Source organism: Prinia subflava, chromosome 25 (assembly GCF_021018805.1).
Source record: "Prinia subflava isolate CZ2003 ecotype Zambia chromosome 25, Cam_Psub_1.2, whole genome shotgun sequence".
In the NCBI taxonomy this organism is placed as follows: Eukaryota; Metazoa; Chordata; class Aves; order Passeriformes; family Cisticolidae; genus Prinia; species Prinia subflava.
The window spans coordinates 2,051,556-2,076,326 of NC_086271.1; the positions used below are offsets into that span (position 1 = coordinate 2,051,556).

The 24,771-nt window shown below is 38.4% G+C and overlaps 1 protein-coding gene across 2 annotated transcripts in view; it reads right to left on the minus strand.

The window, feature by feature from the left end:
• The window catches only part of EPHA6 (EPH receptor A6), a 367,586-nt gene that overhangs the window by 106,134 nt on the left and 236,681 nt on the right, over nt 1-24,771 (minus strand). For both annotated transcript variants that reach the window (XM_063419479.1, XM_063419478.1), the window contains exon 6: nt 11,237-11,361. In XM_063419479.1, the coding sequence (XP_063275549.1) occupies nt 11,237-11,361 (125 nt within the window). The remainder of the gene's footprint in view (nt 1-11,236; nt 11,362-24,771) is intronic.

The window sequence follows — 24,771 nt, forward strand, 5'->3', positions numbered from 1 at the left end:
CTCCTCCTAGAAACCCTTGAATCTTTGGTTTTCAGCTAAACCACAAACTTGAAGTAAATTTAGAAAAGTGATTGTGAAGATGTGAGGACCAATCTAAACTAAGTAGAAAAGGGTGGCAGCAAAAAAACAGGGCCACAGAGAAAACTGCCAATGGCTTGAGTGTTTGCTTCAGAGGAGAAATGTACAGCACTTAAAGGCATCAGCCCCTTCAGGTTGTAACCCTCTCCCTTCCCTCCTGATTAATCTGAGATGTAACAGTCTGGGGAGCTGAAACACTCAAGTGTCCTTTACCTGTTTGGCCATTCAATATTTTGTGTTTTGATTGCCTGTCAGTCAGCTCACCACTTTCTCCATATATAAAGTGAAGCTGTCAACGTGAAAAAGGGAAGAACAGATAACCAATCATAAAGAAAATATAGAAAGGTCAAACCCCAGAAAAAACTTCATTTTAATTGGTTTATATACTTGGAAAGGCAGAAATGAGCTGATGTGAGGTGAACCATGAAAAGCAGAAAATTAAATGAGGAGAGAGATGAGGACAGGGAGGCTCTAAACCAGTGTTAAAATTCTCAGCAGCACGGGGAGGTGAGGGCTGGGCAGAGCAAAAGCTCTGTGGTTCACACGCTGGGCCAAGTGGGACTGCCAGGTGTGAAGGCAGCCAACAGGACAGATCTGACTGTCCTGACAAAGGAGATTAAAATGAAATAAAAACAGGCCTGTGCCTTAAACTAGGGATGGAACAGAGTGAAATATAACATAGTATATAATGAAGGCAGCTGGAGAACATGGCCTGAGTTGTTTCAGATGAGCACAGATATTAAATCCTATCTTTCTGGCACTAATGAGCTACTCTGATAACAGTTGTTTGCTAATAAAAAAATCTTTACCAGTGAAAACCTCTGCACCAGGATCTCCAGAAGTCTCTCCAACTTCTGCATATAAAAGAAAAACTTCTCCAGCTGCCTCAAAGATTTTTCTTATTTTTTCACTCAATTTTCCAGTTGGAAAGAAGCAGGAAGCTACTGCAAGCACAAACTAAATTTCTAATGTTAAAATTCAACTCAAGTAGTACTCAAAATTCACCTTAGGACAGTAAAGCAGTTTCTCCTGGGACACCTAATGCTAAGGTTTACTTCATAATGATTAATAAACCTGCTGCCAAATACAGTGCAACAGGAAACAGAAGCAATCCTGAAAATTTGAAGACTGGAAGGCTCCTGTGACTTTTCTTTGCTGTGAAACAAGCAGAGAGAACTATGGATATACAGCCAGGGGCCTGATTCCCAAGTCATTCCTTTGGTGCATGAGGTTCACAGTTCACAATTCTGACCGAGGTCCTGATGCCACTGCAGGTTCCTTCTCCCCATGCTTACCCTTAACACTCCCCCAGAGCCCAGCAATATTCAGCTTTCTGAATTAACTAAATTTGCTTCATCGTGTTTGACAGCTCATGGACTTTTCTTCCATGAATTTCCTTCATTATTCCTTGAACCAATTTTGCTTGTGGCCTCCAAAACATCCCTAGGCCACAGGTTTAATTCCAAACTGCGTTTAAAAAATATTGTGAGTTTTTTTTAAATCCGCTTCCTGACTATTTTATTTAATATATTTTAGGGTTTTGTCTATAAGAAATAGTGAATAATAATCAATATCAGTAACATGGTTCAGTCATTTCAAAATATCTGTGTATATCATAGAAACAGCACTTCTAGTTACAGATAGGAAGTAGGTCACCGGATAATGAAATATTTAAATTGAAAATGCAAGACCTTGGGAGAAAGGTAACAAAAATGGACAACTCATGTGATGTGAAAAAAGCCACAGTGCAAACACCTGAAGGTGTCCAAGCTGCTGAGACATGGGGCAGGCAATCTTCTCACAGCCAGGATTATCAGCATGGGTAACATCCCAGCTGGACACACACAACTGCTGTGTCCCTCCATGGCACAACTCCAAGTTGTGGTGATCCTGCTTCCCACTGAAGTGTGAAGCCTCTCACAAGGGAAGTGGAATTTCAACACAAGAGCAATCATCCAATTCTTAGGAAGACTTCTACAGTGATATGACTTGCTGAAGTATGGAGCAGCCAGCAATCTGCTTTGACAACCTCGCCCCCTGCAAAAACCCCTAAAAAATAAGCAACAAAAAAAACCCCCAAACAACCCTTCCCAAAAAAACCCTGTTCAAAGCTGTGAAAGTCAAGTGATTCTGCCAATTCAAAAATATAGTACAGCACTGAGTCAGCTACACAGAACTCAGCTCTAACAGTGCTGATGACAAATTGGCTTAATTCACCTGATTTCAGAATCCCTACAATATTCAAAGGCAGACAGGGGCCAGGATTTGGATTAGGGCTCCCTTTCAGTGCTGAATATTTTGTCAGGTTTGTAACACCTTGCTGGGTAATTTTAACTGCTGTGGGGGGTAATTTTAACTGCTGTGGGATGTTTGCAGCTCTACAAACAGCCTCGTAAAAACCACATTTTGCATTAAATCCTCTTGTGGAATCATGTCTTTCCAACTCCTTTCTAGGATGTCTTTCAGCCTTTTAGGATGTTAGGACAGGTAGACTGACTGGGCTTATTTTGAGATTGGTTTAAGCTTAGTTTGAATCTTCTACATACATAACTTTTAATATTAGAAGAGCAGACTAATGCAGAATTCTCTCTTTCCACTTGCTACTTAACGTTTCCTGCCTGGCAAATCCAGAAAAGATCCTTATTGATACACAACAGCTTGAAAACAAATTCAGTGGTATTAATAAAGCTATCACTTCTATGTATGTAAGCAAAATATCTACTTTTATAGATTGAATTGATTCAGATTGCTATTCAGATTTGCTATTCTGGAAAAAATGACTGAAATCATTAAGATTCATTTCAGACCATATGAATGAATGTTAAATGGTAACAAGTCTTTCATATGCTAACTGTGAATACACTTCTTTGGGACAAAAACTTCCCTTTTCAAAGAAAATTGGGATTTATAAGCATTGAATAATGTTGACAATATTAAGATAGATTACAACCATCCAACAAAAATCCATTTCAGAGGAAGAATTTTGGCTCTGAAACACAAAGCCTGACACTAACTAATGTTTGACTTTAATCACTGCAATACAAATGATAAATCAGAGGCAATAGGGAACCTGATGACTTCTGTATAGAGATTGTGCATTGTTTTTCATTATGCAAGCCTCTTCAGATGTAAACATATAATAGCTACTGAAAAGTCACTGAAATATCACATTTTTGGTGTATTTGTGAGATTTTTTTGTGTCTCAATGCAGGCAAACAGCCAACATCTATCTTGTAATGCTAAGACAGAAGGGCTGGATTCACCTCTGGTATGCTGACTGTAGTGCAGAACCTGGCAATGCATCAACAATAAATACAGCATATTCCTTAAGTTTATGTTTTCTTCAAACACTTGGGTGAGTTAATGGGGTGTAAAGCAAAAACAGCAACCTTTTTTTCCAATTAATTGAACATGAATTTCAAGGGCAAAGTAAACAAACTAGCGAGTAAATCAAAAAGCTGATTTTGCACTTTCAAAACTGACAAAGCAAGTTTTTGCTCAATTTTTGGGGGGAAGTGTGCATTTCTGATGTAGCTAACTTCAGCAGAAATATCATTTCTGGTGGTGGCAAAAACAACAAGAAGAAAAAAAAATCTGAAAAAATGTTAACAAAATTCACAAATAGATGCCAATACCTTTTTAAAAAGAGCTGCTCCAGCCACTAGAGAATTTGTTAATATAATATGAATACTTGTCTATGTGTGAAAACCAGGTGGTTTGTGCAAGGTCATTGCAAATACAAAATGCATCAACCTGGTGAAGTTCCTACAGCAACAGAAATGTGTTTATGAGCAGCAGGTGAATTCCTGCAAAAGACTCTAAAGCTATTAACAGCTCGGTAAGGAGTACATAATAATAGGTTGTTAACTCAGCCATCCCAACAAGCACATCAAGAAAGGGCACTTTGAAACTATTAATGCAAATACATTAAAAAACTCAAAAGAAAAAGAGAGAATGGTACCATTTTGCTCTTTCAATCAATCAAATAAACATTTGTGGGTTTATTTGGGTACAAACCTAACAAAACCACATGGGGAGTTACTGAATAAGGTACAACCTCTGTGAATTCAAGTTGGCTCATGAAATTATTAATTTAAATTAAAAGCTCCTCTAATGTTCATTCTGATTCCAACAACCACACCCCCACACCAAACCCACAGCTTTTGTTTAATACACAGTAAAGTGATTTTACTGATACTGAAGAGGAAAGTCGTGGTTTAGTGCATTAAAACGGAGGGGCTCTCCTAAAATGAGATTCCTCTTTCCCTCTGCATCTTCCTCCCTTCTCCCAGAGTGACTGCTTTGAGATCACTGCTACTTAATAAAAAAGAGGTTGCTAACACTATGCAGTCAGTGGCTTCATCTTCATTTAATGTGAAAAAAAGACCATTCAAAGAGGAAAACTAATATCCTGTCCTTTTCTGTGGTTAAAGTACAACTGCAATGCAGCCTTAGAAAAAAGAGAGAGAGAGAAAAAGCAAGTTTTTTTGGTTTTACTCTCTAAAATGATGTATACCTTTGTACCTCCCCAGGTATCTCCTGAATGCACTGAATATTGCAGGAAGAAACTGTAAATTAAATGATATCTGAACAGTCCTTCATTTAGACAAAGATATAAACCCATGTCTCAAAGTATGTATTTTGATTTTATCTGTGAATCCACCTTTATGGCTGTAAATCAGCAATTTATGAACAGTAAGTCGTTTGTGTATTATGAAAAGCACTGTATGAGCTTCAGTTTTTAGAAGAGTTTGGGCTCACAGAGGATTTTTCGGAACTTTTAAGCTACTCTGTATTTTAAGAGGGTCTAAAGGAAACATCCTGAGTGGTTTCAGAGAAATGGAGACCTAGACACTGTATTTAATTTATAAATAAGGAAATCACTTTCATTTAGATGACCACCTTTTGGAAGGTATGCTTGTTATATTGAGGTCATGACTCACAAAACTCGCTATTCTTTTTTGTAAAAATCTGCCCAACTTTCAAACCCAAAGTCTGACTAGTGAATTTGTCTTAATGGTGGGAACTGAGGAATCTGAGGGAACTCCAACTCTATTATCATATGCAACTAAAACTTACCACACCTAAACTCAAAGGTGAACGAACACACTGCAGGCAGTTAATAATACCAGAAATAACAAAAATAAAATGCTTTGGGAGTCCATTCTCTATTTTGTTAATTCAGGATTAAACAAGTTAAACTCCTTATCATTTTCCTTTGTACAACTGATACATTATCTCTGATGAGCAAACATTTCTTTTTTACAGTATATTCAGCAACATCATCTAAATGTTGTCCTTAGCTGAAACTTTCTGCTTTGTAAAATAGCTGCTTCTGAGTTTTGACCCCACCTAAACACATACTTAGCATTAAACACTGAGACCTGAGGTTAACGTTATTATTATTATTCCTGCCGTGTCAGTGCACAATTTTGACAACTATTTTTCCTGAGATTCAAATGCTGTAATGGACAGAAAAAAACATTTAAAAATTCCTTTTATTAGCAACCAATCTTTGTCAGCAATGGTTTTAGCTTTCTTAGCTTTATTTGAGTTATGGAACTGGCTGTTTGTTGTCTTGTAATAGTTTGAATACCTCCTATGCTTATTCCTATGGCCTTGAAAGCATTTGAAAACCACTTATTCAAAGCCATTAATACACTTTTTCTGCGCATTCTGTACAGCTTTTCTAGCAGTTACTGGAATAAGCACAGTACATGTAATTTTCCTTGGAGAAAATGGTATTTGCTGCAGGCAAGAACACAAGATCAGCAGAGACCTAAGTATGGGGTTTTTTTTAATATCAAATCCACCAGGCTTGCTTAAACAGCATTATACTTCTCATTGAGAATTTTTGGTTCAGCAGGAACAACAGCAATACCTCTATAGGCTGCTTTATTATTAAATACGAAAGTTCAGGAGCTGTTTCTAAATAATTGACAACAGTGATTAGTAGACAAGCCAAACCAGGCATATAATAGAGGCCTAGCTTTGAACTTCTTTGATAAACCTTTTGCTGCATGTAATTGATATTTAGATGCCAGATTTCTTTTTCTCCTAATAGTAATTACATCGGTGTCATTAATAATGGCTGCTGCAAGGCCCTTAGGTTCTTTCCTGCAGGCAAAAATTATACCTGGTCTGAGAGTCTGGTAATTAGTCACTCTCATTTTCAGCAGTTCTGAGACTTTTTTTTTTTTTCCCTCTTTTTAAAATCTGAGGCTTTTACATTTTTTCCCTTGGGAAACTGGGTTAATAACAGCGGACCAGAAAAACTGAGAAGCTTGTTTAACACCACTTACTATGCTGAAATAAGCTAGGAGATTTCATTTTAATGATTATATCCCAAAGCACATTTGTAGTGATTATTTTTTAAAAACATTCAGCAGACATGGTTCGTTTCCCAGGAGCTGTGAAGGGCCGAGGATGCTCAGAGCCCTGGAGCCTCCCTGTGACATGCAATGAACAAACACTAAGGGCTGCCTAAAACTACTGCCCAAAGGCTCTTGTACATCCCAAATACTCAAAACTCTTGTTTTGATGAGAATTGCTGAAAATGTAATGAAAATGTATTATTGTATGAGTCCTAGGTTTCTTGATTCCAGTCATATCAGAAACATTTTACTTGCAGGCAGCAGATTGCTACTTATGCCTTAAATTATTTGAATAATTTGAAAAATATTAGAGAACAAAACTATCCATTAAAAAAAAATTATTAGCATGAAGATAAAAATTGCCCAGCTGACCATTTGAAGCAAACAGCTTTTTATACTGTGTATACTCAATAAATGGCCAGAAGTGCTCAGATGCTTATCCCTACTGTTGTCAGTCTCTACCTGTTCCCCAGTCCCATCACTGATGTTGACTTTACAATTTAGAAAGGTTGTTAAGGACACTCAGTAGGGATAGCAACAACAGAGGAAGATGCCCAGAGAAAGAACCAGAACATGCCAAACCCAGCCACATCAGTACCAAACAATCCACCTCTGCCCCATGGGTGATGTCACACAGCCCCCAGCTCCCTTCAGCCTCATGCCACTGGGAGCTGCTGCATATATTATTCCTCATGATATAAAAATCTGCCATGGAAGAAAAATCTGAACCAAAAAGCAACGGCTGGTGCTTAAAGGAAATAGGGGAGTTGTAACAACTGTGTGTAGAAAAATGTGTTCCTTCTAACTCAAACATTGTGCAAAATGGTGACTGAAGAGTTGGGGACACTGGAGAGGTTTGGCTGTTTAAGAAGCAGGCAGGCTGAGGGTCAGTGAGCTTCACACAGGCCATGCAGACCTCACAGAAAGGCTGAGGGCTTTACAAGAGAAATGACTGATTTTGCTGCACCTTTCAAAAACTCCACCCAGAAATTCTGAGGACTGAATCTGATCTACTGGAGGTGGCTTCTTATGAGAAATGTCTTTATTTTATCTAATGAGAACACATGTGGCTCCTGTTCACTGGGGCTGATTCCAGCCCATACTCAGGCAGGCTCAGGTTGATTAATGTGCGATCATAAAGCATTATCTCCTTAGCTGGAGAAGACACAGGTGAACATCTGGAGTCCTCTAAACCTCACATGATGTTCATAATTTGCCATATTAATCCCTATAAAAATAATTTCTGTCATTCAAAATATTATGCACTGAGAGTCTTAAAACTTCTCATTATTCCTATCATGTAATTTACCTAAAGGTCTGTCACTCAAATTCAGGATGGTTCATTTAAATTCATATTAACGATTACTCAAAGAAATAGCAGTCTTTGGTTTAATATTAGATTTTAAGACAGAGCATCGTTTCTTATATAAGTTAAGTGAAGACAGCTGTAGACGGATAGAAAAATTAACAAGGTCATGCTGCTTTCTAATTCTTTAAATCTGGTACTTTCCTCTATCTCTCTGCCTCATCAGCTCTTCATCTCTTTTTCAAATCTCATTGGAAAGCTAATTTCCCCCTTGCCTCTACTGCTCAGTTATTTTCTCACTTACTGTTTATTAATTTAACTCTAAATAATCCTGGGATGAAGGAAAAGTAATATCTCACATCCTACATATCCTGTCCACTCACTGTCCTGTGGAGGCGGGTTAATTTTTTTTATGTGAAAACTGCCTGTGAGCTGCAAATTGAGTCTCCCAACAAAATGAAGTATTTTGGCAAAGGGATCTGGCTTTAGATTTCATCAAAAGCCAAGAACGCAAAGAAATATCAGCCCTCTCCTCCAAATGCTGATTCTAAAGATACTCTCTGGTTTCTCTGTTTAGAGATTTCATTGCAATGCCTTGGGTTACTGCTTGGATACATTCCATTAAAATCCCTTCTCTATAGACAGGCTTCCTTAGCTAATTATATGTTATCTTGTGTGTAACAGGAAATGTAATCCAGCTGCTGTGCTTGGCCCACGTGGGAGAACAAACTTAATACAGTTGCTGATAGGTGCACAGCTTGGTATGCCTAACTCAGGTCTTAGGGAGCATTAATTTTTGATGATTAACTTTATGGGTTTGGATGGAGAGGGGAGGAATAAGCGTTTTCCAGTTCAGCTGCACAGGCTGCAGTGCAGCTGGTGAGGTTTATGTGTGTGTGCTGTGCTCCCTTTCCCATGAGGGAATTCCTACAGAAGGACTCGGTGTCATTACAAGGCTCTAACAGGGCCCCACTCCTTCATCTGCCTCAAACATGAAACCCTTCTGATAAGAGCTAAAGAGATTATGATGCCCTGGAATCTTGAAAATACTGCAAGCTTTGGTCAGTGTCTGAGTAATAGTTTAAAGTATAAAAGAAAAACTAATTGCAATTAGCAATGGCACTATATTGATGAGTTTGATTTTTAAAGGGGAAGACAATACTGCCCATGAGAGATTTTTTTCTTTTAGAGATAGTGTCTGTGGATGATATCAAGAGATGACAAAATATAATGGACAGAGTGCAGAATAGGGCAGGCACTCTGTATCAACAGAGATAATTTGCAATGTTTAGTATCTCAAGATCCCAAAGAAGGTCTATGAAGAAATGCTTTTATAAACACATCTTAGATCTCAAAGATAATTTAACTAATCTTCTGTATATTGCTGTAAAGACTCACTCATTATCCAAGACATAGTTTTCAAAATGATTCACAATCTACCTGAAATCAGGTATTTCAACTACCGGGCCTCAACAAGGCAATTATTTCAGGATCATGATATTCTCTCCCTGGTTATATCACACAACAACAGAAAACCCTTTCTCTTTGCTGTGGCAGAACTCAGAGAATCCTGGACTGAATGTCAAGAAATTTTTGTTCTCCCAGGCCAAATCAGCTCCCTAATTATGTCCTAGGTCAGATTTTGTTCACTGTATTTTTGGCTGAAGGGCTGCAGAACAAAATGACATCTCACCAGACAACCACATAAAAATGTACCGGTGCATTCCTAAGAAACTACAAATCTGTACAACTGGCTCACAATGAAATTTTATTTTCATTTTTAGAGACAATATTTCGTGAGGTTCTGAGTGTTTTACAGCAATTCCCTGAAGAAATGAAGGTCATATAGGAAAAGGTACTTCAAAGCAGAAAAATTACTGGACTGCTTTATTGTACTTTGAAATTAATGTATGATTCCATACTTGTAACTTACTGAGACTCCTGGATAACTCTCCTTCTCTATTTCTTTATAACTTGGTAGTCTTTTTCAAAAGAATATTTTTCACAAAGAGGTCTTGATCTCTTGATAGTTCTCTGTGTGTAATTTGTATTTTTCAAGAGTGTAAGTGCAAATTCCTTGCATAATTAGCATAGTGTAGGCTCCTTCCCTTCCTCTGCTTGTTCTGGAAATGCATGGAAAGATGCATCTTTATGTTCCATGCTCACCATCATTAATTTGTCTTCCTTATCAAATTGTTGGAAACTGCCCCACTTTGTGGAGTGCAGTTACAGTTTATTGGGCAGCTATTTGATTTCTGAAGTTTATGTATCTTCCAGGAAACTCTGGGAGGCAATGGCAAGGTACAACTTCCATTTGTGAGCCACAGAATTCCTACTGCTGATAATTAAAAGCAGGCTGCTCCCCTAATGTGCTCACCAATGATATCCTGACAATTTTTCAAATGTCAACAAGGAACCTTAAAAGAAATAGCAGTAAATAGTTGTAAAAATTAGAATATTGCCTAATTCTTCAGAGCTTTAAGAAGTTAAGAAACTGATATAACCATCTGAATTTGAGGGACTGAGTGGTTGTGTTTGATGAAGACATTCTATTTTTTATAGTGTTTATCAGAACAAAACCTTTCCTTATTAAATGTAAATGACAGCTAGAAAGGGATAAAGATACACTGCAAAAGTTGTCCCATTTTTCTACCTAGTGTGTTTATTAGTAGCTAAGACTACTGTTTTCTGCCTTTTTCTTGACTCCCTAAGACATTAATAGAATTTCTGACCTTTTCATATTTAACATGTTCTTCAACTTTACCTGCATTTTTGCTCGCTGTTAGAGGCATGTCTTTGTGATAAATTCATACTAGATCCAGTGGAAAATCATTTCACTCTTATCATATTTCCTGTGAGCATGCAACAACACCCCTGTTTTGTCACTTCTGCTGAGAACAGGAATGCTGATATTCCCCTGTTTCAGAGTTCCTGGGAAGGCTGAGCGATTACAGTGTCACTGGTTACATCTACCCCTGTCATAACACAAACTGTGCTTTTTAATATACAGAGCTACACAGTGAAGAAGAAAACATGAACTGAAACTTAATAAAATTAAATTAATTGTGCATATTAATATTTTCTGGCTTTGAGAAATATATCTTTTGCTTCAAAATGAAACCACGTTCCCATTCACCTTCATTCTGTTGTGTCAGTGTCACTCTAATATGAAGTTTTTAGTCCATAAATCAAAACATGTTCAAGCATGTGATCCATTTATCCATGTTGGTAAATGTAGTTACTACAAGACAAATAAATGTACGACCTGCTTGCTGCTTTACTCAATTCTGATGCAAAACAAGACAGTCATTAACACGTTAGAAGCAAAACAACAAAGAATCAGCACAAAATAGAACGTCTAGCATACACAGCATTGCATGTGGGGTCAACGGAAAATTTTTTTTCAAATACTATTAAAAATACGAAACACATTGCTTTTTAGGATCTGAGTGTGGGTGATGCTGTAAGTGAGACCTACTTTCTCATAGTACTTGATCTCGTAGTCCAGAATTGCTCCATGGGGAAAGTCCGGCTCTTGCCAGGAGAGGGCAATGCTGTTTTGGGAAGCCCAGTCCTTCCTTACCATACCTATCAAGGTGGGTGCTGAAAGGGAAAAGGATAACTAAGGGTTAAAGACGAAGCACAGGTTTATCCTTCCAACCTCCTGTCTGAGGATACCAACCCGAGGCAACTTGGAGTGACCTCCAGACAGAAAAGCACGACAGATGGCAGTTCTCAGGGAAACCATATAACCTGGAATTAATGCCTCAAGTACACGCTGGTGACTCCTCTGCTGAAGCACAGAGCAGCCTCTGAAAAATGGCTGTGGGCAAAAACAGAGCAGGGAACGCTCGGGCCGTGCCTGCCCCAGCCAAGAGCGCCGTGTCCGCAGCAGAACCGCACCTCAGAGGCAGCAAACGCTGCATGCAGGCTCATCTTCATTAAATGTTAGAATGGGATGCACATGCAGTTTACTCTTGGGGACAGAATAAAGTGGCACAGCTTACAACAGAGGCAATGAATCCCTTTCCTAGGAAGGGCGTTTCTGGCGAGCCCTTGGAGGGGTCTCTGTGTGCACCAGGAGCCGGCTCCTTCAGGAGGCCCCTGCACTGGGGTACGGGCAAACTGGGGGCAAAAGCAGCTTCTGCAAGGGGCCCAGCATGCAAGGATGCACCCAGGAGCCAAATTATCTCACTGTGGGGTTAACCAATTTCAAGAACTGCCTTTTCTGCCTTTTTGGAAGAGAATGGTTATCTCTGCAATGATTTCAAATGGTGCGAAGACTGCGTTCTAGAAAACGATCTTTGCTTATTTTATTAATCTGGTCAAGCATGTAAAAATATTCTGCAGACACTAGTGTGGTTTCAACAGTATTGATGTGCAGCTTTCGCAAATGTTACAGCAAACCCAGTCACATTCAACTAGGTTTGAATGTGTCACGAATATGTTTGAATATGACTGGGTTTCAACAGTCTTGAACACAACCAAGATCAACAATCCAGCTACCATAAGTGGTTCACAGATTTCACTATTTGCCTTTCCACTAAAAAATACCAGTTTATTACACACTCTCCCCCATTCATCTCTCCTCTGAATCTTATTTAACTTCTTCCAAGTTTCCATGGAGTTGTCTCCTAAAAATGACACATTTTTATGACTTCTGGTTTTATCTTATGAACGAAAGACTCTCCCTAGGAAAATGAAAAGAGAATCTGCTTCTAGTCACAAAATTTCACGCCTTAGTTTTCTTTCCTGTAAACATTTCAGGAGGTTTAAGAAATGAAAACAATAAATAAATTCTAGAATGCAAATGAACACTGAAGAAAACAAACCCATGTGTTTTTGAAAAAAGGGAAACTACTCAGAGATGTACACATTTTTTCTCTGTGATAATGTATTTACCTGAGAGAGAAAATTAACTACTATCCCCTGCCAATCTTCCCTTTGGCTAACTATTCTGTGGGATTATAGTTTTGTCCTCTCTGTTTAAAAAAAACCCAAACAACAAAACCCAACTAAACACATAACACTAGGAAAAAAACCCTACCAAAATGTAAGAGCTTACTCAGGAAACTCCTACACTTTTGCCACTTTCACCACAGGTCTGATGCAAGGGTATCAGAGGATGAAAAAAAAAGAAAAAAAGATTTCCTGCCATGAAGAATAAAGCATTAACCTGGTTTTCAGGAAGTCCTTAAACAGCATAATGAAAAGAATAAAACACAAACTAATAAATATAGAGCATTCACAGGATTTGAACCAAGATGTGATCCCTGGGTAGGTATAATTACTACCTCAGTTAAAATGAAATTTTGACTCTTGAAACTGGGGGTGAAGTTGAGCTCTCAAAATATTTCTCTGGGGTACAGTCAACTTCTCCAAGCAAGATACAAAGTCAGGTCTGTTTAAAGGAAACCAGGAACTAGAAAACATGGATTTGTAATTGCTGAACACTGATCAAGGGCCTAGGAAGGCATTGCTCACATAAATTGCTTTACTATTTGTTATTTTAGTCATTCACTGGCATTGAGTTGTGATTTACAGGTGGGTCTGAGGGAGCTACAGCAACCTGTCAGACACAGCTGGTACCCCCTGTGTGCCTGGCCACCTTCCCAGCACACTGCAGCTTCACCCCACTGCATCTGGGAGCTCGCTGGTCACACAACCCAATCCTTGCAAAATTATTAGGATTGATGACAGAAAACAGCAGGTTAAGCTGTAGATAAAATTATATTCTTGGTTCTTTTAGCCTTATAAAATACAGACTGCTCATATAACATGTCTTCAAATTATATCCTAAACTTCACAAGCTTTATGTAGGTACTGCAATGATGGATTTTTGTGTTCTGACTTCCAAATTTATACAGCAATTCATGCATGTCTTCAGCCAGAGATCAACACAGTAATTCTTCCGTTTGATGAAGTGCATTTCAAAGGCACAGTCATGGTGCATTGGAAGATCTTCTCAAAACTTCAGCATATGAAATAATGCCAGTTTTCTTCCTGGGGAACAACTCAGTTGCAAATTAACAGAACAAAATTACTTTAGATCTCCCCTAAAGCACCTTTGCTTGAAATCAAGAAGCTCAAACAGAAAGGTTCACATCACACCTGTAGCACTGTGCCAGCACTGAATCCTCTAAATCCAAATGCAGAGATATGCACATAAAGCTGTGAATAGGAAAAGTGTATTTGTGTTTGTAGCAAGAAAAAAAAGAGTGTACTTTTTAACAAAAAGGCACAGAAGAATCACCGTTGACCATTTCCTGTATGTGCAGAAGGATAATCCTATTTTTGCCACACAGGATTCCAGTCAGAAATTTATTGTAGGAAGAAACAGACAAATTAAACCAAGTAATTAAAAGCACAGCTAGCTAAGTTTCTATTTCTTTTGTTGTGAAGTGCTACTAAAGAGCATTTATTTCTGTGGAGAAATTTCAGCTCCTTATAACTGTTGCTCACCAGAGCAGAAGTCAATTAGATCTTAGAGATCCTATCCACTTATTGTTAAACCACTTTTTAACCAGAAGATTGTAAGATAGGAAAATCCTATTTTCCCCCTAATGTCTGCTCTAATGTCCCTATGATGAATCAATGGGAAGTTCTTCTAATTAGTTGTTTCAAATCCAGTAGCGGCAGGAGAGCTCTAATATGGTTACCCAATGAAACCATTTGAAAAAAGAAATGCTTAGAAGAGCAGCATGGGTTTTAATCACTTTAAGGGCAGCATTTTCTTGCCATTGGTCCTAGGCTGAAGGGTGGTTTCTGTGTCTTGAGCTCGGCACTGATCTGTTTTGTATGGAGGATTCTTTGCACCATCTGTTTTCTTCTACTCTGTTATAAATTTCTTGAATTATGATGAGTCATCTACAATGTGGTGAGCTCCTCATTTAATTTAGTCTGATAAGCTCCTCGGTCTTTTCAAATTTTTATTGAATAATGGAAGTTCATTCTTTAATTCAGAGTGAGCTGATTTTATTCTAAATTCCTTTGGCTTCTCTTTTTCAGAATCCTTTTTTCTCATGTACTAGATACAGGAGAGAAAATGTTATTTTAAACAGTGACTGGATCAAAGTATATTTTCCCTAGAAATTTTCACTTTTTCTGAAGCTGACTTCCATTATCTCTAACTGATTTCAAAATAGATGATCTGTAGGGTTGCTGATGCTTTTTTCCTTTAGTGCATTTTCTAATTGTGCTATTTCTTTTTTCACACTCCTGAAAGTTGGCAAAAAAAGGTCTCCTGTTTCCAGGAGTGAACAGCTCTTATAGGATGCCCATTCATGGTGAGGAAGCTTCAGACCCTATGGCAGCTGATGAGAAAAGCTCACCTGATACTGGTTTATACATGGAATCTTTCAGCCCTTCATATCTCATTTCAAATCTTATTTCTTTGGCGAAAAGCAACCATGACAGCTCAAAGGCCTCTCCTTTCATTCACTTTCTTGTTAAAAAATCTACCACCAAACAAGAACATCTGCACCAGTTTTTTCCTCCTCCTTCCTTCCCCATGAATTGTATCTGTTTTGCCCAAAACCAGAGAAGTGCCAGCAGATACAAATTTGGAGAGGAGAGGAGAGAGTGGAAGTGGGCTCTGAACTGTAGAGATGCTGTGGGGAGGACTGCAACTTCATTCCTTTGGACACCATCCTCATGAGAAGGCTGTGGGTCCCAGTATGTAAAATATTGGGGGTCTCAATATGTAAAATAATGCCATTTGGGATCACGTGTTTAATTCAGTTTGTTGTTTCCAACCTTTGTTGTTTCTATGCCGTTACTAACAATAATGCAAATTTCATAACTAAATATTCTTTTTCCTTGAGACCTCTGCCTGCTTCAAGGTACAGAAGAGATTACACTCACCAAAATATAGGGCTTTATCACCTGCTTTCTGAGCAGGGGTTTCCCTTCAGAGGAAGGAATCCACTCCTCTCCCTGCCTCTTCCTCCTGTCTCAGTCATTTCTCAACTGCAGTTATGGGGAAATACTGACTAAACTCTGCTCAAACCCCTTGCTTCTTTTTTAAAACTCATTAATCCCTCCTAGGCTCACCCTGTAGAGGAGGAAACCTGCTTTAGCATCCTGCAGGGAGCCTGCATTCTTCCTGTTGGGGAACAAGTTCTTGCAGTAAGAGAAGGACAGTTGAGGGTGGAAGAGATATCAGTGCTGCAATGAATGCCTAATTTACATTGACTGTGCTGGGTCAGAAAACAAAAATGCTTTTCTTGGTTATGAAAAGGAAAGGGTTTCTTCAAGCTTCAATCACAGGTTAATGGCACAAATTAAACCAACAGTAAACTATGCTTAACACTACAGAAGTTATAGTTATCTAGTAATTCCAAGCCAATTAAACAAAAATGTTAGCAAATCAATGAAACAGAATAGAGATATATCAAGGTCCATATCTGAAGTGTTCTTCCAGATGGTAAAAACACTCTTTGCACTTTTTCTATACCAGAAAATGCTCTTACAGTTTTACAGTGTTTCACCAGCCTATACTCTGTAACTATACTACAAGTCCTATACTACTGAACAATGAGTATGATTTTATATTATAAGCATCAATAATAAGAGCACTGAGATTTTATTCACAATGCCACATTTGGAAAAAAAAAAGAAAGACTATTTCAGGGCACAGTAAGAAAAATATTGCTTTTACTTTTGATTCTAGAAAGACTACTAGAAAGGTAATAAAAGATGCTCTCATAGAGAAGACATTTTACTCCAGTAACAGAACTGGAAGCAATGAAACAACATTTCCTGATCAACGATAGTGCCTCCAGTGTTTTATCATCTGAGCTATTTGCCAAGGATTTTCCAGGGAAGTTAAGAGGCCTGAAGTCTTCATCCTGCATTACTAATACCTGTGTGAAACATATGATCTGTCATCTGAAGGATGTAGTTGTGCTGTTTGCCATCCAGAGCAGTCTTTGCTCCTGCAATATGGTTATTAATCCTCCAGTAGAGGTGCAGTTCATCCTTTCATTCTTTTGTGTTTGTTCATTCATCTTTCTGTTGCTATCTTTGTAGGATAAGGGAAGAAAGAGTATCTTATGAACAAGGGATGTGATAGGGATCCAGGAGACCTCTGTTTATATTCTTTTCTGGTTGTGCTCCAGAGATTTCCTTTAATCTTTTGACTGAGCTATCTTAATGTACAATGTGGATGTCAGTAAGTTCCATTATTTGCAATATGTGAGCACTTTCTTGTTAGAAGTGTGAGTGTGTGGATATGAAAGACTAAAACCTAAGCACAAGTTGACATGGGAAACAAACCACAGAAATATGAACAGATATTAAACTTTTATAAAAAAAACCACCCAGTTCATAACCCATCTCTATATATTAAAGATGTCCACATGGATGAAACATCTTCAGGTTTATAGTGAATTCAGCAAGAATTTGTTCTCTTACCACACAAGCTTGCTTTCAATTAGTACAGGGACTAGGTAAGATATTTGATTCTTCCCATAACAGTCTCTTATCTTCCTAATCACTTCAGTAGTAATTCACAGTTACAATGCTTGGAGGGGATACTATTACTGGCACTAACCTTGGAGTTCAAAGTTGAGTGTGGCGTTTCCCTGACAAAGCATTACAGCTAGCAAATTAACAAGTTTGGGGTTAAAAAAAGTATTTTTACTTCATTTTCTTACACTGGTTCCCTAAAGGTTTGCACTCAAAAGACAGCAGAGCAGTGTGCTTCTTTTGAAGCACTTCATTTACTGAAAATAGGCCTCCAGCAAGTTATAATTATCATCTATCCCTCCATCTTAAGGTCCTTCCCCTTTCAGATCTCCTTTGCTTGCTCAGAAATGGTGGATGGAAGCCAAGTAAACCCAATACCCTTGTCAAAAACTGGATTCTGCTACAGTGTTATGAGCTAAAGGTCATGATAGTCACAACCCCCATATTTCCTCCAGGGTAAATGTAGATTCAACATGGCTTTCTTTCTTTTTTTTTTTTTTTTTTTTTTTTTTGGAATTCCACAATGCAATTCTTTCTTCCTTGCTGCCTAATTTCTCTTTCATCTATTGTTGATCTTATGTAAGGAGACAGTAATTATTCATCCACACGATTTCGCAACACTACAGATTTCCTTTCACTTACAGAACGTGCTGCCATTCTACATTTTTCAAGCTTCAGACAGAAGCGTTCCTAAATCTTTACTTATTATAGGACCTACACAGCTTCTGATACTTCAAAGTGGATTTTAGTAGAAGATAGTTAAAACAACAGTGTGAAATAAGCCCTTCTCAGCTGTCAGCCAGACTGTGTGGCTGTTCTGCTCTCTCTGATGACATCTATGTGCAAAACCTCAAAGGTAAAAATACCATGAGATTTTTGACACAATTTATAACACAATGAACGATTAAAAAATCTCAGTTACAAGTTTGTTTTTTTTTTTTTTAAACTAGTATCCCTTAAAAAAATCACACAAATGCTTGTTTTAAATGTATGTTTTAAGGTGTTACTTTATATGTTCTATATGTCTGAAGCAAGAGGGACAAATTCAGTTCAAAAAGGCATAGAGGAAGGGTGTGAGTCCAGGAATCAAATGCAAATAAAAAAAAGGAAATATGCAAAACTAAACCAGGTTGCCTGTCACATAAACGGAAATAATGTCAAATCAACAGACCTCTGGCAACCAAAGGGATTTGTATCAGAATAAGCAGGTTCTTGGCTCCTTTCCACTGTCTTTTAGGGCTGGAGCAGCATGAGGCAATGAGAGACTTAAAGATCTAATAGGTCAGTGGGATTCCTGAGGGAACAGTTCTCTGGAAACCAGAGCTGCCCTCTCTCCTTGTTTGCTAGAAGGCAAAATTGAGGTTGTGTGGGACTGGTACATCAGCTCTCAACAAGTGGCAACAACTTCTGTGGCTGAATGGCACAGTAAAAACGTGATAGCTGGGGAGAAAAGGGTCTTCTCCTCACTGGCTTCTTCTGGCCCTGTTGCTCTGGATCAAAAACCAGGGAAGGGTGCAAGAGGCCACTCCAGGCAAGTCCATTCCCCTCCTATCACTCCTTATGGTGATTATAAACCCTGTTGTGGTACCTACAGGAGAAGTAACACAACATTACGTCCTGAACCAGCAGATTTTCTGCTTTCACAGCCTCCAGTGCTCTGTGTTGTGCTGTTCACTGCTCCTCCTGACTCAGACGTTGTGGTGAGCCACGTTTGAAATTGCACTGTGTGCTCTCCTGGGGAACTATTCCTGACATGCAGGACTCCTCAAAAAGAGAAGGCAGAGTGCCTTATGGGGTTTCCTTTTTAAGGAAAACTGTGCTAAAAGAGACGGAGGCAGGAGAAACTGGTTTATCAGCAGACTCAGATTGCTACTAAAATGATGTTAATCAGCGTGAAGAAAGATGTGTCCCACCCCGTGTGTTATGTAAGTTAAAAATACAATTCCAGCACTGCCAGGTGCCCTGTGATGTGGGGACAACCTGTGGTGACACATTTCTTCAGAGAACTTTGCTTCCAGCCTCCTGGTGTAACTTGGGTAGTGCTATAAATTGATTGGAAATACAACTTGAGGTTAAGAAGGTGTCATTTATTGCAGGGAGGTGTCATTACGGAAACAGAGCTCTAAGTAAGTCTCATTCAGCAACAACCCCTCCAGGGTCAGCTGCAACCAAATTGCTCTGCAGAACTTCCTGCTGCTAAATTGATCTCAGAAGTTTGAAAATGAAATAAGCAGGTTAAAAATCACTAGGAAATCTGTCATCTTTTCACTCCATTAATTGCTACTCGTCCTGTGATGTAACAAAGGCAAACATAAAATGTACACTCATTCCAGCAAATCTTTCCTGCTCTTATTTATATCCAAATACAAAGCTAGATCAGACTGTAACCAATTTTCTGTCAAACAGTGCTTTAGAGGTCTGAAAGAGGTTTTTCTTTTAGCAAGAATATCATGAATATTTTATGTGAACATCTTCTGTGAACCTTCTGTAAAAGCTGTGTTTGTTGGCATGTGCAGAGAATGTCAGAGCTATTGCACTTCAATATTTTGAGTGAATGTGTGCAAGTGCATGGAGACACATCCAATACTGACCTCAGATGTACATCTTCAAATATTTCCCCCAAAATGTTGATTTTGACAAAGCATTCTATAAATCACAGTGATGCTAAATAAATATGTCCAAGTAAATTAATTCCCAGAATGATGTTACAAACAACATTATGTAACTCATTATATATTTCATAAATGCTAAAAATATTCCAAAGGTTTAGTCTAGCTCTGTTCTGTTGAGGGTCAAGTATCTTTTAAATCTTTAATGTGGACATCTATGCACAGAAAAGCGGACCCTTTTAAACTCTGGCATACAGACAAGAAACACCTCTAGGAGGCCGGGAAGTCAATGGTTTGTACTTGATGCACACGAATCACTGAAAAGCACTGCTGCTGTCAAATGTAGGTTAGGTGTTCAATTTCTAGTCAAATAGTGTAGAACCCGACTTGATTCAAGTAATTTAAAAGACTGGGGATTATTTTTGGCAAGTTCTCTTAAATCCCTCTGTAGGTAGGAGATGAGACTCTGAACTTGCTTTGGTGCTGGTGGACAAAATGTAAGCCCTGGTTTTAGCCACAGTGTTCGATACATGTATCACTACCATCAGCAGAGAAGCTCACTGCAAAATCAGCCATGGATCTTCCTTTAGGTGATCTCTAAAGCAATGCAGGAGTAATTTTAGATACGTCAGCATCCTAAATAAAGTGGTTTGTTGTTTGGTGTGGGTTGTTTTGTTTCGTTTTGGTTTTTTTTTTTTTTTTTTAGTTAGGTGTATCTATATCATACTTCTACGTGAAGGAGCACAGTTAAGTTATCAAGAAAACGTGGACAAAACATTGAAGCCCATGCTCTGTAGTGAAAGATTACTTATGTTTTCTCTTAGTTAGCTCATTTACACACCTCTGAGTCTGAGGACAGGCTCTCAAGGTGATGAATAGAAGCAATGACACCTGAAGGCATCAGGGCAAATCAACTCTAAAAGCAAAGAGCTGCTGGCCTTTAACTTCTGTTATATATAAAGCCTGAGGCTCAGAAGAGGCCAGTGCCTCTTTCTGGACTACTGTACTCATATTCTGAAAACATGTCACACTAATATTAAATGCATTTGAAAAATAAATGCCTTTTTTTGTGTGTATTTTCCTCTTTCAAGAAGATTGAGCTGCTTTAATTCACAAAGACAAAACTCTGCAGAAGAGTTGAAAAACCATCAGGATCTAAAGAGTTTTCACCTTTCTGACTTGTATAAAAATTAAAAACACCTAGAAAGAAGAGAAGCGCAGAAATTAGATCAGATGATAGGCAGAAAAATATATTTCAAAGCAAGGTTTGTGGAAGGCTGGGTAATTATGGAATAACCTTTCAAAAGGGAAGCCTCTTTACTATTTGCTGCTAGTTAGCTCATGCCCTGCAGCTTGTGGTTTAATACTCACTAAACATATCCATGCTCATGGAGAGGCAATCTCCTGACAGAGATTGATGTGAGAAGGAAACCTGAGCATCCACACTTCCAGGTCAGTATATCACTTAGCTTAAAGAGCCTGCCTTTTCTTTCCAAGAAATTAATTATCCAATGAATGCCCTCCTAGCAAGAGCCTCTGAATTGTCAGAACTCTTCCATTATACCCTTTGGTATTTCTGTTCTTTTTCTTGACACTTAATGAGTTTTTGTGTTCTTCAACATTCTGTGTGCTGAGCTCTGCCCTTGGAGAGTTTTCCCCAGGTCTATTTTTCATCTCCTATCTCTAGTAGCACAACAAATGTGCTTCCTACAGAAGAAAGAAAAGCAGGAAGGTTTGTGGAGGAAAGCTGAGCACTGCTGTCCTACACAGGCTCTCCTTGTCCAAGGGATGAATTCTAGGGGACCTACTGACAACATGCAGAGTTTGCACTGGTTGATTTCAAAAAAGGACCATAAAAATTCTGTGGCATCCAGAAAGTTAGGGAGTTGACAGACACTAAGGCAAGAAACAGAGAAAATATTCCTTATTAACTAAGATGCTACTGAATGCTGCTGGGAACTGGAAGACCACATATGGAGAAACATTATTTGACACTTTCCTGATCTTCTTCCACCAGTGCACCCCATAGCTTATTGTCAGAGAAAAAAACAATGGACTAGATGAGACTTCTGAAATTCAGAAATACCGAATACAAAGCTTTCTGTTTAGCTCAGTCCAAAGGCAAGCTGGCTACATACAGCTTCCTTCTGGAACAAGCTTTTATCTATCCCTAAAGAGTCTTCTGCACTGCAGAAATTTTACGGAGAGAAAACACCCTGCTCTTGCAGCTCTGGTAGTTGCTTGTAAGAACTAATGGCTCACAGCCACACAGTACATTAGTGATGTGCAGCTGAGTGCTTTGGAGGCCTAACTTCTAAGTGCCTGATCCTCAGAATGATTTTTAGAGTTAAAGTATGCTCTGTTTCCAAGCTCCTTTACACTGTCAAAACCAAAAGAAATCAGAGCAGGCACAAAATCTGAGCTTGACAATTTAGACAACTTTCAGTTTGAGAAATCATGTTAAACACCAGAGTTAGACACTGGGATTGCACTACTGCTTACAAGCAATGTTGTCACACTGGAAAAACCCACAAAATAATGATCTCAGTAGAAAAAAATTGCTCAGCCTCTTTCATTTTTATCATGAAGAAAATCTTCCTTCTTCAAATCCTCCTTAGGATCTAAGTAATTCTCTTTGCCCCATATCATGCTGTGATGTGTGAGTCAGTTGTGAGTCTGTAGTTTGGAAGGTCTGAGAAATCAGTGTGTCCACACAGGATATTTAAAGTTCTTTGGCACTCAACAAAACCAAACAGTAAGACCTGCTAGCTCAGACCCATGTCTCAGTGCTTGGCACTGATCTCCATTTCTGTGACCTTCATATTAAAATTTCTACAGCAGACAAGAATCTCAAATCCCTCCGTACTCAAACAGATGGTGAACCTGGGCAAGAAAAACCCCACCACAAAAACAGCACCTAAGGAAACCTTTGATACAGGAAAAAAAAATCCTCCACACATGGAGCAATTCCTTGAATGCCATCTAGAGGACACTAACCTCCCATGGCTATGAAGGGTCCTGACACACTCAAAGGTGTCAATTCCAGATCTCCTAGCTTTTTATCTCTACTGTTCACAAAATAAGGGTTAGTAAAATGTGGTCAAAAAGAAAGTTTAAAAATACCAACAAATTAAATAATACAGGATAGCTTTGTAATAGCTTTCTAAAAAATATTATTCTGCTTGCACAGATTAATTCTGTGCCAAGAAATTAGTGGAAAATAATTACTGGAAACAAAAGGACTGTTTGCATGTTGCAACTTTTTGTCCTAAAATTTACTGGTTATTTTGAGGGTCCTGCATCAATATCATGAATCTGCTGAACCATCATGCTAACTCTGAAATAAATCAGAATTTTCTGTCTTTCATTAATGATCATGATCACAAAGTATTTGTTGTGTTGACTTAACTACTCATGACATTGTTGGGCAGATATATCATGACTGTGTTTGCAACTGCTGATGTTATGCAAGGTGATCTTCCCCTGAAATGTCCTTCCAAAAAATTCCACGTTAACTGAATGCATAAAGTCTTGAGGAAGAAAGGCCATCTTGATAATTAATTCATTGGTTCTGGCTGACAAGAACCCTTCAAACTCTTTGAACTCTTTGTCAGTGTTTGTTATCAGTCTCCATTTGCTGGTCAGGTCCCATTGAATTCACACCATCTACCTGCAGTTACTTTAAGCATCTGATTCCATGGAACACCTAAAGTTAGGAGCACCAGGACCCATTTAACAAAAGAAATGTAGCAATTCTATTTCTTCTGAAGTTTCTAAGATGGCACATCTTAAAAATGTTATGACCTCAGCCTGTCTGGTCCATTCTCTGCATTTCTTGTCAGTGCCTACATTGGAAAGACACTGAGTTCTCTTTTCTCAACCAGTGAAATGTCTTACCTTTAATCTGCACTCACAAAACCACCTTAATCTTTTTTTCCTATGATAACAATCACTCTAATCCTACTCCATTCTATAAACTTTGATATCAGCATGTAAATATTTTAAATTATGTATTAAGCACTTCATAATGCAATATTTTGCATCTGAATCTTTTGCAACAGGTACTTGGGTATAATCCTGCTATATTGCCAAATTCAGAGATGTTGTTTGCTTCCTTTTAAAATGGGCAGAAATACAAGCATGGAGCCTCAGATTCTCATATAATAGTAATAACCACTGTTACCTGACATTTCAGCAAGCACACAATCCTGAATACAAAATATAAAACAGCTGAGAGGGAGACATTAGCACTCGCAAGTAATTGGAACTAGCAAGGAAGACAATAGCTGACATATTTCAATGCTTACACATGTTGATTAAATAATTAAGAAAATTTCATCTCTTTGAATGATTTCTAGAAGGTTTATGATTCAGAATAATAATTTTTAAGACACAATTGTTATGATAAATATGTAATTCAAATATTCAGCTATCATAATTCTGTTTCCAGGGACTGTTCTCAGTGTTTGAAAAACATGTCCATATTCTACGTATGCTTTTTGCTTACAGTGGATCAAGGTTACCAGGAGCCTCCTGCTGTACATTTTGCTTATCCCTGTGCTGTTTGAGATGCTTATGAATGATCTGGTGAGATGAGAAAGTCTGCTCAACTTAATCAGGGAGCCCTCCCTTAAAAAGAGAGGGCTATGGAGAACAGTGGAGGGGCTTCATGAGATCAGCTGACTGGATAATACAATGGTACATGAAATTCAGTGGAGAGTAATACACAGAGGAAAAGAACCCCTAATTTCATAAGCAAAATGAGCTCTGAGCTGACCATTTCCACCCAGGAACAAGATTTTTGAGTTCTAATAAATAGACCTATGAAAAATGCCAGCTCTGTGCTCCAATGTAATAAAAAAAAGATTAAATGAAATGTTAGGGATTACAAAGGAAAAGAAAAGCCACCAGACCTTCACACTGTGACAGCATACGT